Source organism: Rhinatrema bivittatum, chromosome 5, assembly GCF_901001135.1.
Source record: "Rhinatrema bivittatum chromosome 5, aRhiBiv1.1, whole genome shotgun sequence".
NCBI lineage: Eukaryota > Metazoa > Chordata > Amphibia > Gymnophiona > Rhinatrematidae > Rhinatrema > Rhinatrema bivittatum.
The window spans coordinates 342,078,627-342,093,994 of NC_042619.1; the positions used below are offsets into that span (position 1 = coordinate 342,078,627).

Genomic DNA, 15,368 nt, shown 5'->3' on the forward strand with positions numbered 1-15,368 from the left:
AACTATAAGAAAGTACAGTACTTAAGGGTTTAGCCATTTAAAAGAGGTAGCATTTTACATAATAAAAAAATAAATACAAGCCAGGGATTCAAGTAAAGCTTATTTTATAGAAATGGAAATATTCTGTATATCCAATATTTTTAGGTCAAAACAATGCTATGGCCTCAATTATTTTTATACTTTATATACAGAGCTCCATATTCAAAAACATTTAGCCAAATAACTCATAAGTTATTCGGCTAAATGAAGATTTAAACACTTTAGGATAGCTGGATAAGTTTACCTGACTAAGGGCCTCATTTTCCACCCAGACCGCACGCAATACCAAAATGGGGGCGGTGTCGGCCCCGGAAGAGGAGGAGTCGGGGCGTCACTGGGGCCGACTCCGCGAAGACGCCACGGACGACGAAAAGGTAAGGCCCTTTTCGCATCCGAGTTCGTGCCCAATAGCTACACCTCCTATGGTGGCGCTATTGGGTGCGAAACCGGCAGCGATCGCACCGCGACGGTGCGATCGCTGCCGGCTAGCGCAGGCCCACCCCCCATTTCGGCCCCCTGCCCCTCATTACCTAAAGTATTGCAGGCCTGCGATACTTTAGAAAATGAGGCCTTAACTTTGCTATCCAGTGACTGAATATGGGCCTCACTATATTTCAGGAAAAAGAAAATAAAAATACAGACGAATATACATAAATGGTATATCTCAAAGTCTACTGAGTGATGCTATCACAATTCTCACTATATTATCCTTTTAGAGTATTTTAAAAATAAATAATAGATCAAGAAATTATGTTTCCCCATTAACATAGAAATATACAAAGATTGCTTTCCTTATACACACACACACACGCACACACACACAATATACATATACAGTGAGCTTGATTCATACTTTTTTGTATAACTAAGTCCAACGTAGAGGAAGTTTACATGCTAGAAAAGGCTGCATCAATCAGGTTCACTGCTTCCTAGAAAATATTTCTTTTGTGGTGGATGCATGACATTCAAGAAGGTTTCAATCATGAATTGTGTAATTGGAAAGCTAAGAAAAGGAAATGAACAGTCCTATAGGTGTGCATGTAGTTATGTTTGATTTTTCTTTCAAATATCTTTAAAATGTTCTCTTCTTGAAATCTTATCATTTTTAAGGGAGATGTTTTTCCCTTTCACAGTATTTATTCCTTCTCCCACTGTGTTTCTTTGTTTTGTCTCACTTTTATCACAGAGTAGCTTTCTGCGGGTATCCTCCATTTCCTTGTCTTGTTGTGTACATACATCCATGCTTAGAGGAAACTGCATAGTGGTGCTTTTTCCAAATGCTGAAGTTCATTCTTGCTTCATAAGAACTGGGTTAACACAAGAGTGGGGAGCAGAGTGACCACGTGAGCTTAAGCTTGTTTTGTTATAAAGGCTTCAGAATGCACACCAGATTGACCACTTCTGCCTTAGGTTCTGTTGATTACATCAGTATTGTTGCTTCCTGTTTGCTGGTCATAGTTAGGTGATGTGCATTTAAAAACAGACAAAATGGCTTGCTGGAAATTGTCGCCAATTGCAATATACAGTAATAGGTTTCCAAGTGTATTCAGTACAGCAATGGGTCTAGAGATTATATAAGCAGCATTGATATTAGATGCAGTGTGGCAAGCAACTAAACTTTGTCGTGCTTCAATACGAGCTAACCTCAGAATATGAAAGGGTAGAAAGCAGACATAAAATACCACCAGCAAGATGACTATAAGTTTGCGAGCCTTCTTCTTGTAGCTATCATGAGTATAGGGTCCACTGGCCAAACTGTACATAATCCAAGTGTAGCACAAAGTCACCACCACCAGTGGCAAGAAAAAGCCTATAATAGTCAAAAGCAAATTATACCACCGGATAGTGTCCAATTGCATGGAGCTAGCAAAGTCCAGGCAGGAAGAAATGCCTTCAGCCTTAGTGAAATCAATCATAAGGTTCATTGGAATGACTGCTATCAGTGCTATTATCCATACTGCAATGCAAGCTACCACAGCCCATTTCTTCTTATGAATATACTGGAATTTCATGGGATGGACAACTGCAAAGTAACGGAAGATGCTGAAGCATGTGAGGAAAAGGATGCTGCTGTACAGGTTGAAATTGAAGCTAAAGCGGATGAATTTGCACATGAAATCACCAAGGTCCCAACTCTCCTGATTAGAGTAGTAGTATACCAAGAAAGGAAGACTTGTTAAGTAAAACAGATCTGTGATGGCCAAGTTGACCATAATAATGGTGCTGGTTCTCCAAGGCCTTATCTTGAAAATGTAGAGAGTTATTGCAAAGAGATTTCCTGGGAATCCCACCAGAAAAATGATGCTGTACATGGTAGGCAGGTAATATTTTGTTAATGATGCATCTAGATCTGTGCAGTTTTCAGACCTAGTGCTGTTTTGCCAAGTTGTAGAGTTCATTAAATCTTTCATTTTCGTGTTCATGATTATCTTCCTGATTCTTAAAGGAAAGAAAAGATTTTCTTTTACTTGAAAGATTACTACAATTATGTTCAGTAAAATCATTTTACTGTACCTAGAAAGCTATGCTTTATAACACCTCATCTTCTAATACAACAAAGTACTAGCAGGTTTTCTCTTAAACCTAATAGAAATGTATCTGTACATTCCTATATTTCTCGAAGTACAAATTAGGACCAAGAAATGTAGCATGTAGGCAAACACGGCATAAGGAAGTTGATGTTTCCTGGTACTATTTTTAATTTACTGTAAGAGATGGTGAGAAGAGGAATATAATACTGTAGCATCGTAGTTTTTCATATTCATATTAGTAAGAAAGTCATTTTACAATATTGTAAATAGGAAAGGGAATGATATAACTTTCATTAACTTTGTATTACATATAGTTATGGAAGGATTCAATATTATCTTACCAAAAGACATAAATATATATTTATAGAGAGAGAATAACAGTAGAATGTCTCTAAAAGCCATTTAAATTTAATTATCTGCTTATTCTTTGCAATAAAGTATTTACCCATTGTTAAAATCTCCTGTTATTGCCATTGCTGTAGAATACAAAAGGGCACTTACCCATAAAATGGGGGAAGAGAATGAGAACTGCTACTAAGTTGTTGGCAAAGGTCAAGAATTGTTCTATTAAATGTGGAATAGAATCCCTAGGATAAAAAAGTTATTAACATAAAAAACATGATTTAGCTAAGTAGCTCCTTTAAAAATTGTCTATTGTACTCTGTAATGTTTCAAACTATAAAGTCATAATATATGTATCATTTAAAAGTCGTACTTTTCAGTTCTTACAACTGAAGTTCCTCTAAACTGCTGGTACTATGTTCAGAACAGTTCTACAAATTATATTGAATGGAATGATATCTGACTGATAGGAGGAAACTACCAACAGGAAGACTAATGGTAAAATATCAATTTATAGCAATATCACATGGCAATTATAAGATTAAAAAAATCCTTTTAAGTTTGAGATACATGAAAAATTTGTGATCATGATTTGTAAATACCATCTTCAATTCAGACATTTTCTTGGGGACAGGATTTGTTGGATTGTAATACTAAATCACAACAACTAGAAATCTTAAAAACAGGAGACAAAATGGCAAAGTCCTGGGGATAGTTAAGGAACTTTTAAAATGAGGGATACAATTGCAGTGTTCTTATTATCATAATCCAACCAACCACACCAAGCCCATGATAGTGATCTTTTTTGAGATATGCTGCAAAGAACGAAGTCTTGCCAGTGGGGCCGAGGGCCATTTTTATAGAAGGTGAAGCTTGCTTAAAGTATTTCTGGCTGTTGATGCTTAAGTTCATGCTTGTATGGCTGTGGCCATTTCATCCACCCAATGAAAGAGCATTGTGGACCTTGTAGTGCATCATTGTTGGCAGGGGGCAGAGTCGAGGTGGGCCGGAAGCTACGGCATGCCCAAGTTAATTGTTCTTATTATCACAATCCAACCAACCACACCAAGCCATTGATAGTGATTTTTTTGAGATATGTTGAAAATATCTGAGATGACTTTATCTCTAATGGGAGGGCACATCTCTCCATGAAGTTTTCTGACCAGAGTGCTTCATCAGGGCATACCCACCTAGATGCTGAATACAGAAATGCATCACTGGCATCCATAAACCTTCCTGCTGGAACTTCATAGTTTCCTATTTCTATGGACTACTTGTCTATTACTGTTTGCAATAGGATAAGCATAGGGAGGACAACAAAAGCTGTCTTTGAATTACTGTCAAAAGCAAGTTTGTGGTATTTGATTTATAATGCTATATAATGTCATTTATTTAATATGCCTAAAGAATTTAAAAAATAGGAATTTAAAAGTGAAATCAATACAGGGACTTAATTACTACTCACTATGCATTTTTGAAGATAGTATATTATACATTAGCAAAGGGAAAATAAATGCAGAATTACATCAACATCAATTTTTGAGTTCTCAAACTCAGTGTGACTTTGGTTAAATTGCACTGCATCAAGAACAAAAAAAGCAGCTTTAACCCAAGGTATCACTTAGAAAGGAAATGCCTACCTAGGTCTATCACACATTCTTGATAAGGTACAGCATCTTTATGCTCTCCAGTTAATAGAATGGTAACAGCTTAATATAATACTATGCCAATATAATAAAATAGACCGATGTAATTTGCAATATGAATTTTCAGCTTCAGTTTTAACAACAGAGTATTAAGAATTCATGAAAAGAACTCTCTGTGCTGGTTCGTAACCTGGAAAGAACTCTTTTTTAATTTAACCACTATAACTAAGCAATAAAAATGTCAGGTGAATCAAGTCCAGAAAGTGAAACAAATTTAATAGAAAATAAGTCATATACAACATTTGCAGAATTATGAAATCTAATCTTTTAAATATATTTATACTGTACCTACAAAGCACTCATTTTTGCAGAACTGGAAAAACAGTTCTGTGGCAATCCCCACACAATCTGAAGTATCAGTTCTTCATATCGCCTCTGGTTCTTCAGCAGTTTCGTGATACTCTGCGTCTTTGCTTCTCTGTCTGTTCTTTTGGTTAGATAGAGTGGTTCATCTGAGAACAACAGTACTTAGCCTGTCAGCATTAAACTCTCTATGTATGAACTGAGCTATCTAGATTAAGTTAAACACAGCTCAGTACAGCTCACCTTTTTTGACCTTCAAATGAGCACATTTCTGGAAATATGTACTGTTTATTGTATACAGTATATTTTTGGAAATGGAATGCAGGTAATTTCTCTTCCAGTTACTATCAACTTCAGAGTATCTAAAACCACAGTATGGAATTAACAGAGTATCTAAAACTACAGTATGGAATTAATATGTAGTAAGATCCAAGGAATGTATGAATTGTCTATAAGCCAGCATGCAATAGTAATGACAAAATTTAAAATGTCCCATATTTTTGCATTCTTGTGATGACATTATTCTTATTCATTTTGTTTGGTATTTTGGTAATACACCTTCAAAGGTTGACTGTAAACATAGAATACCCTATCAATAAAATCTCTATTCAAATGCAGGTACATGTATAAACAGGGTGAGTTTGACTGCTGTTTCTTCTTTTTGAAATGCTTTTGAAAAGTGTGTAAAGGGGTATAATTTGCACATTATTAAATGGTATCAATCACAGCAGCATTCAAACAAATACATGAACAGACCGTTAAAAATAGAATGGTGCTCAGTTCTTCTCCATCTGCACTGTAGATTGGACAACAAATAATAAGCCTAAATTATAATAGGGAAAATTTAGGTTATTAGACATTTGGAAGATCTTTCTAACTGTAAGGTTAGTTATACACATTAATTAGTGAGGTTTTTAACAGTGCATTAGCTAAACATTTTTCCAGTTAGCTGAGGTACACCTCCTTTGATTCTTCTGATAGGGATGTACATTTGTTTTCAGGTGAATGGACAATGGGACAAACTACTTGATTTTTATTTTAGTTTGAGGCAATTGAACAGAATAAGCATGGCCCCTATAAAATTTGGTGGCCACGCACACATGTGCACTGGATTTTACAATCCGCACGCATATGCGGGCGGCGTGCACAGAAGGGGGTGAATATTTGCAAATGACGTACAGCGACGCAATCAGGCCTTCTCCAGTTCCCTCCCAGTCCGCTCCAATTAAGGAGCGGACTGGAAGGGAACTTCCCTAACTCCTTGCCTAACCTTCCTTCCCCTCTCCTCCCCAACACCTATACTAAATATAAGTAGGTTTATTTTTTTGTTTCTGTTTTGTAACTTACCTGCTTCTTCAGAGTAGAAGTAAGCTATGCGTGCCGGCTGACTGCAGGCGTGCACTTCCCTGGGACAGCGGCTAATGGCCACTGACCCAGCCGGCTTCCGTCCCACCGTGCCCGCCCCTTTTTCAGGGCCCAGCAATTGTGCACGAATTGGTGTTTATCACTACACTATCACTACTCTGGCTCCCAATAAAATTTAGGATAGAATAGAAAATACTATCCATATTACACAAAATAATATACGAAAAAGAAACAAACTGCCTAAGTACATCCATAAAACTGCACTCTCCAAACAGAAACCCCCGATCAGCTATCAAAGGTCTATTAAAGATTCCACCTGCTCTTTCCAAACAACTCACCTCAACTCGGAAGGGAGCCATTTCCCTAAGAAGCCTCAAGCTCTGGAACATCCTCCCAACCAAACTTAGAACACAGCAAAATTTAGAAACCTTCAAAAAAGAACTAAAAACCTAGATGTTCACCAAAGCCTATCAACTCACCCAATGACTCTCAAACACCACTTCCCTCCTACCGACCCTAGGCAAACATATGGAACCAATGCAAGCACGTAATATAATACATAACTGAAACTATATAGTCTGACATCCGAACTACGTCTATATAGCCTACAATATAAATGTTAACAATCACAGGAACCTTTTGGAAACTCTGTTAAACATCGAAACTTTGTAAACCGTTGTGATGGCGAAACCAAACGACGGTATATAAAACTCGATAAATAAATAAATAAATAAATAAATAAATAATAGATAAATGCCTGTGGCCAGGCCCTTTAGAAAATGCACACGGCACATGAAAGGCCCGGCTGCACACGTAAACACTGAAATTTACACATGTCGGGCTTTTGAATTCTGGGCTAAAGTGTGTTGTTAGTCATTCACTGACCTTGAGCCTTGCCATGGATTAGCATACTACCTAGTAATAGGAGGAAGTCTGTAATCTCTTTGAGAGAGTTACAGTGTGTTTTATCAGGGTAAGATTACCACTACAGCTGACAACATGCCAGTGACTGCAGTATTTGTATGTGAGAGAGGGCAGATATGCCTGTGTGAGAGAGAGGGACCCAGTATATGTGTGAGTGTGAAAGAGAGAGAGAGAGAATGAGCCTGTTTGAGAGAGTGAGGGTGCCTGAATGAGGGAGTGAGGGTAACTGTGTTTATTAACTCCTTTTTTGAAGGAGTTAATAAACATGTGGATAAAGGTGAACCGGTAGATATAGTATACTTGGATTTTCAGAAGGCGTTTGACAAAGTTCCTCATGAGAGGCTTCTAGGAAAATTAAAAAGTCATGGAATAGGTGGCGATGTCCTTTCATGGATTGCAAACTGGCTAAAAGACAGGAAACAGAGAGTAGGATTAAATGGGCAATTTTCTCAGTGGAAGGGAGTGGGCAGTGGAGTGCCTCAGGGATCTGTATTGGGACCCTTACTTTTCAATATATTTATAAATGATCTGGAAAGAAATATGACGAGTGAGATAATCAGATTTGCAGATGACACAAAATTGTTCAGAGTAGTTAAATCACAAGCAGATTGTGATAAATTGCAGGAAGACCTTGTGAGACTGGAAAATTGGGCATCCAAATGGCAGATGAAATTTAATGTGGATAAGTACAAGGTGATGCATATAGGGAAAAATAACCCATGCTATAATTACACAATGTTGGGTTCCATATTAGGTGCTACAACCCAAGAAAGAGATCTAGGTGTCATAGTAGATAACACATTGAAATCATCGGTTCAGTGTGCTGCGGCAGTCAAAAAAACAAACAGAATGTTGGGAGTTATTAGAAAGGGAATGGTAAATAAAGCGGAAAATGTCATAATGCCTCTGTATCGCTCCATGGTGAGACCGCACCTTGAGTACTGTGTACAATTCTGGTCGCCGCATCTCAAAAAAGATATAATTGTGTTGGAGAAGGTACAGAGAAGGGCTACCAAAATGATAAGGGGAATGGAACAACTTCCCTACGAGGAAAGACTAAAGAGGTTAGGACTTTTCAGCTTGGAGAAGAGACGACTGAGGGGGGATATGATAGAGGTGTTTAAAATCATGAGAGATCTAGAACGGGTAGATGTGAATTGGTTATTTACTCTTTCGGATAGTAGAAAGACTAGGGGGCACTCCATGAAGTTAGCATGGGGCACATTTAAAACTAATCGGAGAAAGTTCTTTTTTACTCAACGCACAATTAAACTCTGGAATTTGTTACCAGAGGATGTGGTCAGTGCAGTTAGTATAGCTGTGTTTAAAAAAGGATTGGATAAGTTCTTGGAGGAGAAGTCCATTACCTATTATTAAGTTCACTTAGAGAATAGCCACTGACATTAGCAATGTTAACATGGAATAGACTTAGTTTTTGGGTACTTGCCAGGTTCTTATGGCCTGGATTGGCCACTGTTGGAAACAGGATGCTGGGCTTGATGGACCCTTGGTCTGACCCAGTATGGCATTTTCTTATGTTCTTATGAGAGAGGGAGGGAACCTGTATGAGGAAGTAAGGATATATGTGTGAGTGAGAGAGGAAGTATGTTTGAGTAAGTGAGTATGCGTGTGAATGAGAGAGATGGAGGGAGCCTGTGTAAGTGAACGAGAAGGTATGTATGAGAGTGGAAACATATGTGTGAATGAATTAATGTGAGGCAGAGAGAGCATGTGTATTTGTGTGTGTGAGTGAATGAGAGAATATGTATAAGAAAGAGCACTAGCTACTCCACAACAATCTCAGATCATCCGGAAATTAAAAGTTCCCAGATATGGAGAGCAGGAGATATTATATCCTAGTTAGTTTTAATCATTGGGTGATATTTGATGTGTTTGCTGTTTGTAATATCTTTTTGGTTATTGGAACATTTTTTAAAATTAGTTTCTAATTATTGGATATTATTTTATTTGGCAGTTGTTATGAAATATTATATTTATTAGTATAGTTTTTATATTATTGATATTTTCTATTTCTTGATTTTATTTTTGAGGAATAGCAATGTTTCTGTTTTTCATTGTTGCGTTGCACATAGCTGGTCTGGTTGCAATTTACATTTCAGTTTTTGTCTGCACATTTTTAGGGTCTCTATATTTTGTATTTGGTGAGCATCTGTCTGTGTTCTGCATGAGACCTGCTAGCTTGTAGGATCTGTATAGCAGCTTGGCTTGCTCTGTTTTCCTAATAGGTTTTGGTGTTTAAAAGCCTGGTGTAATATTTGCAGTGCTGTCTTTCAATAGGTCAGGGTTTTTATTGTTTGACTGCTGGCAGTTAATGCTGTTTTGGTATGGGAGGTTTACTATATTATAACTGCAATACAGTTTACTCATGGCTTTCTGAGGACCAAGCCCACAACCAATGCATGTTACAACAGGCCTTATACAATATTTATTTATTTATTTAACACTTTTTTATACCGACCTTCATAGTAATAACCATATCGGATCGGTTTACATTTAACAAGGGTATAACTGAAGCGTAATTAAAGTAAATTAGACAATAGAGGTGAATAAGGCAAAGTTACATTCAACAAGGAGTAAGAACTTGGAAGCTTACGTAGCTGGAAGAAAGTAAAGGCAGGTAATAATCAAGAAATACAATAGAATACGGGTTAAAGCTTAAGGTGTTTTAACCTAGAAGTGCCATAGTCCAACGTTCATGAAGATCAAAGACCATCGTCCAGGTAAGAGAAGGGTAACTAGTGATTGTCTGGGGGATCCCCGAAGGCTTGGTGAAAGAGCCACGTCTTGAGTTTTTTTCTGAATGTTAAAAGGTAGGGTTCCAATCTGAGGTCTGAAGGGATATTATTCCAGATAGATGGGCCTGCGATCGAAAACGCTCGGTCTTTGGTCGAGGAGAGGCGTGTGGCTTTAGTCGGGGGAAATTTCAGAGTTCCTTTGTGAATATCTCTAGTTGGTCTGTTGGAGGAGTGTAGATTGAAGGGGAATTCTAGATCGAGTTGAAGTTGATGGTGGATGAATTTGTGTATTAGGGTGATTGATTTGTATAGGATTCTAAAATTCACTGGTAACCAATGTAGGTTACTGAGGATGGGAGAGATGTGTTCACCACGGCTGGTGTTGGTCAGCAATCTCGCTGCGGCATTTTGTATCATCTGCAGTGGTTTGGTGGTAGATTTGGGGAAGCCTAGGAAGAGGGCACTGCAGTAGTCAATCTTAGCGAATAGCAACGCTTGGAGGACAGTCCTGAAGTCATAGAAAAATAGGAGTGGTTTGAGACGTTTTAGAACCTGTAGTCTGTAGAAGCAGTCTTTGGATGTGGTGTTGACCATTTTCTTTAGGTTTAGTCGATTATCTAGAATTACCCCAAGGTCTCTGACATGAGTATGGGTGATGTGGGAGTTGTGTGGGGATGGAGGGGGGAAGTTTTCTTCGTTAGATGAGGAGGAGCTCCGTCTTTGAGGCATTTAGGACCAGGTTTAGGCTGTTGAGAAGACTGGTGATAGATAGGAGGCAGTTATTCCAATGGGAGAGAGCTTTTGAGATAGAATCTGTTATAGGGATTAGAATCTGTACGTCGTCTGCGTACAGATAATGAATTAGATTGAGATCGGTTAGTAATTGGCAAAGGGGGAGGAGGTAGATGTTAAAGAGGGTTGGGGATAAGGAGGATCCTTGTGGTACACCAAGAGTGGACTTTGTTAAAGGTGACTCTTTATTATTGATTTTGACTTTGAAGGTTCTATTGCAGAGGAAGGACTTGAACCAACTGTGGGCTGATCCGGAGATACCGATATCTGTTAGGCGATCCAGAAGGATGGAATGGTTGACGGTGTCAAATGCCGCCGAGATGTCTAGCAGGACTAATAAAAAGGAGTAGCCTTTATTTATTTATTTATTTGTTTTTTATTTTTATATACCGGAATTCCTGTATACAATACAAATCAGTCCGGTTTACATGTAACGAAAAGATTGCCCTGGTCTGGGAGGTCAGACCGGGGTTTTTTTTACAAAGAACATTGAACAATAACATATACTACATTCATAACATGAACATTTTTTACAAAGAACATTGAACAATAACAATAAATCCTTAAATATTTTCATAAATTAAATTAAAATTAAGCCAATTAGCATGTTAAACTTGAATTAAACATAAAATTAAATTGAAATTTAATTTTGCATAAAATTGCATATTATTAACTGTAATACAAAATATTCCCTAGTTCAATCAGGATAAGGCGCTTAGTTACATTCTGGAGATTGGAACGCTTGCCTGAAGAGCCAGGTTTTTAACTTTTTTTTTAACTCTGGTAGTCTGGGTTCGAGGCGTAGGTCTGGGGGGAGAGCGTTCCAATGGTGTGGTCCTGCAGTTGAGAGTGCTCTTTTTCTTAGTAATGATGTTGCTGGAGGGGCGAACAATGTGCCTCTGTAAGCGCTTCTGATGGGTCTGGAGGATAGGTGTGGACGAAGTTGAGTTTGGAGTGATATAGGTGCGATGTTGTGTATTGATTTATGAATAATGGTGAGGGTTTTAAAAAGGATTCTCTGTCTGATGGGTAGCCAGTGGAGGTTGCTCAGAATGGGGGAAATATGTTCTCTTTTATTGGTGTTTGTTAGGATTCTGGCAGCGGCGTTTTGTACCATCTGTAGAGGCTTGATACTGTTGGCGGGGAGGCCAAGTAGCATTGCGTTGCAGTAGTCGAGTTTTGAAAAAATAATGGATTGTAGGACGAGGCGAAAGTCATTGAAGTGAAGGAGTGGTTTTAACTTTTTGAGGACTTGTAGTTTATAGAAACAGTCCTTGGTGGTGGTATTTATAAATTTTTTTAAGTTAAGTTGATTGTCAAGCCATGCTCCTAGATCCCTGACGTCTGAGGAGAGATAAATGTTTAATGAGGAGGGTTGCGAAAGGCTGGGTGAGTAGATACGTGGGTCTTGTGAGATAAGTAGCATCTCTGTTTTGTTGGAGTTTAAAATCAAGTTAAGGTTGGAGAGGAGTTGTTTAATTGGTTGTAAACAATCCTCCCAGAAGGAGAAGGTTTTTTGAATAGATTCTGTGATGGGTATGAGGATCTGGATATCGTCTGCATAGAGGTAGTGCGTAAGCTTGAGATTTGATAGCAGATGGCAGAGGGGGAGGAGGTAAATGTTGAACAGGGTGGGTGAGAGAGATGAACCTTATGGTACGCCTTGGTCTGGTAGTATGGGTTCAGATTCCTTATTGTTTATTCTGACCTTGTAGAACCTGTTTGATAGGAACGATTTAAACCAACTGAGAGCAGTGCCTTTAATTCCTATGTTTGATAGTTGGTCTAAGAGTTGTGAGTGGTTAACCGTGTCGAAAGCTGAGGATAAATCTAGAAGAACCAGTAGGTATGATTGTTTTTTCTCCAGATTCAGAAGTAAGGTATCCGTGAGAGAAAGCAGTAGGGACTCTGTGCTTAATGATTTCCGAAAACCATATTGTGCAGGAGAGAGAATGTTGTGCTCCTCGAGATATTCGGAAAGTTGTTTATTGACAGTTTTTTCCATCAGTTTGGAAATCAATGGTAAGCTCGCAATGGGTCTGAAGTTTGCTGGGTCCGTGGGTGATGCGTTTGGTTTTTTCAGTAGTGGTTTAAGAATTGCTAGTTTTAACTGATTGGGTACTGTACCTTGGGCTAAGGAGGTATTAATGATTTCAGCAATGGGTTTTGCTACGGTGTTTGGGATGGAGGTGAGCAAGTTGGTTGGTAGAGGATCTGAGGGATGTGTAGCTGGTTTGATTTTTTTGAGTATGTTTTCGATCTCCATGGCGGATGTGGGTTCGAATGCCTCTAGTCTGGCATTCTGAGTGATTTGGTATGTACTCAGAGGTGTTAGTGGGGCGTTGTGGGTTGTAAGAGGTAGAGTAAGGTTGGAGATTTTTGTCTTAAAATAAGTGGCCAATTCATTGGCCTTGTTGAGTGCTTGTTGGTCTGGAATGGAAGGGGGAGTTGGTTTGGTAAGAGATGAGACGTAAGAAAATAGAGCTTTCGAGTCGAAGATGAAATTGTGAATTCTTTTTGCATAGAAGTCCTTCTTTGTTTTGTGGATGGCATTTCTGTAGGTGTTGAGGGTGGTTTTGTAGTCCAGTCTTGCTGTATGTGAGGGGTTGTTTCTCCAGCTTTGTTCTTTATTTCGTAGTTTTTGTTTCAGGGATTTGAGTTCCAGAGTGAACCACGGTTTTCTGTTGTCTCGTGCTGGTTGTATTATTTTGGAGGAGATTGGGCAGAGTTGATCTGCTATTTTGTTCGTGAGTTTGATCCATGAGGTAGTGGCTGTGTTGGCATCTGAGAGATCTAGTTGGCTGAGTTCTTTGGAGCATTGTTCGTTAAGTAGTTCAAGTGAGCATGGTTTCCTAAACTGAATAGTGGTTTTGTTGATGTTTGGAGGTGGTGTGTTTTTTATTTTGAGGGTCGTGTTGATGATCTGGTGATCTGACCAGGGGACTGGTGTACAGGAGGGATTAGAATAGGTGGATAAGCTGTCGTTGATAAAGATGAGGTCTAATGTGTGACCTGCCTTGTGTGTGGGACCGCTGATTATTTGTGTGAATCCTAGGTGACTGAGGGAGGTTAGAAATGTTTCGCAGTTTGAGGATTGTGGGGTGGAGTCGACGTGTAAGTTGAAGTCTCCTAGGATGATGGTCGGTTTGTCTGAGTTGAGGTGTTTGGCTATCAGCTCTATTAGAGGAGAGGGGTTAGCGTCTAGGGTTCCTGGTGTAGCGTAGATGAGGAATATTTGAAGTTGTTGAGATTTGAACGTGGAGCATTCCAGTTTTGTAGTGGAGTATGATTGTTGTAAGGTTAGACCCAGTTGTTTTTTTGCAGCAAGTAGGATTCCTCCTCCTTTTTTTTTGGGTCTGGGTATTGAGAAGAGGTCAAAGGTTTGTGTTGGTAGTTGGTTTGTTAGTGTTATGTCTGAAGGTTTTAACCAAGTTTCTGTTATTGCACATACGTCTGGGTTGTTATCAATGAGGTAATCATTGAGTAGGTGCATTTTTTTGGAAAGAGACTGTGCATTGAATAGGGTTAAAGTGAAAAGTGAGAGGCCTAGTAGTTGCGTGATGGGAGATGTCATGATGGAGATTAGTCTTTGTTGTCTGGATATGTGGATTGGGTCTGGTGGGGTGTTATTTCTGGATTTTCTCTTGATTTTGGGAATAGGATGGAGGTGCATCTTTGTATGGAAGCTTGATTTGTGTTAAATGTTGGCGTCCTCGGCGTGTATGCTGGAGTCCTGATAGGTTGTCTGCGTGTGGAGTTGTCTGAGTCAGGCGTTGTTGAGTGGATGCTGGAGTCCTGATAGGTTGTCTGCGTGTGGAGTTGTCTGAGTCAGGCGTTGTTGAGTGGATGCTGGAGTCCTGATAGGTTGTCTGCGTGTGGAGTTGTCTGAGTCAGGCGTTGTTGAGTGGATGCTGGAGTCCTGATAGGTTGTCTGCATGTGGAGTTGTCTGAGTCAGGCGTTGTTGAGTGGGTGCTGATTTCCCAGAAAATTGTCTGAGTCTGTGGTTGTCTGCTTCGTCTGTTGTGGAGTGGGTATATTTCTGATGTGTAGGAAGGTGCGAACCATGTGGCCCGTCGGGGTGTGGGTGAGTGTAAAAAGGATCCTGGCGAGAGTCTAACCCCGGTGTGCCTAGCAACGGCTGCGTGCTCTTTCTCTCTGCGGGTCGTCTTTCAGGGTTGTCGTTGCGTGAAAGGCCGGAGGTCAGTCGGACCTAAAGGGTCTTAGGTCGTTTCACTACTAAGTGCGTAGGCACTGGGCCAGGGGCACTCCAAGGGGCGAGCTAATGGGCAGGCCCCTTAGGTCGCCGCCATGTGGATTTTAAATTTAAAGGGCTTCCAAGTGCCTTCTGATAGGCCTGCAAGCTCTCTGGGGGCGCGGTTAACTCAACGCGTGGCGTCTGAGGTGTCGGAGGCTTTCCTTCTCGGCGTCAGGCCTTACTTTTCCTTTTTTGCGTTTGGGATTTTTTTTTTTTTTTGTTTGTTTTGGAGCTCCCGATTTTGTTTCCTTTGCACGGCACCGAGGAAGGTGAGTGGGCTCTTGCCCCGATTGGGCTGCGCCGATCGCGCGAGCCCCGTCAAAGGAGGGTATATGAGCTAGTGTGAGTTTGATT

General features: G+C 39.6%; 1 protein-coding gene across 1 annotated transcript; it reads right to left on the bottom strand.

The window, feature by feature from the left end:
• Positions 1 to 1,382: 1,382 nt before the first annotated feature.
• Positions 1,383 to 2,462, bottom strand: OXGR1 (oxoglutarate receptor 1). The gene has a single exon (XM_029603306.1). It carries the CDS (start codon positions 2,460 to 2,462, stop codon positions 1,446 to 1,448), a length of 1,017 nt encoding a protein of 338 aa, XP_029459166.1. The 3' UTR covers positions 1,383 to 1,445.
• Between the last annotated feature and the right edge of the window lie 12,906 nt (positions 2,463 to 15,368).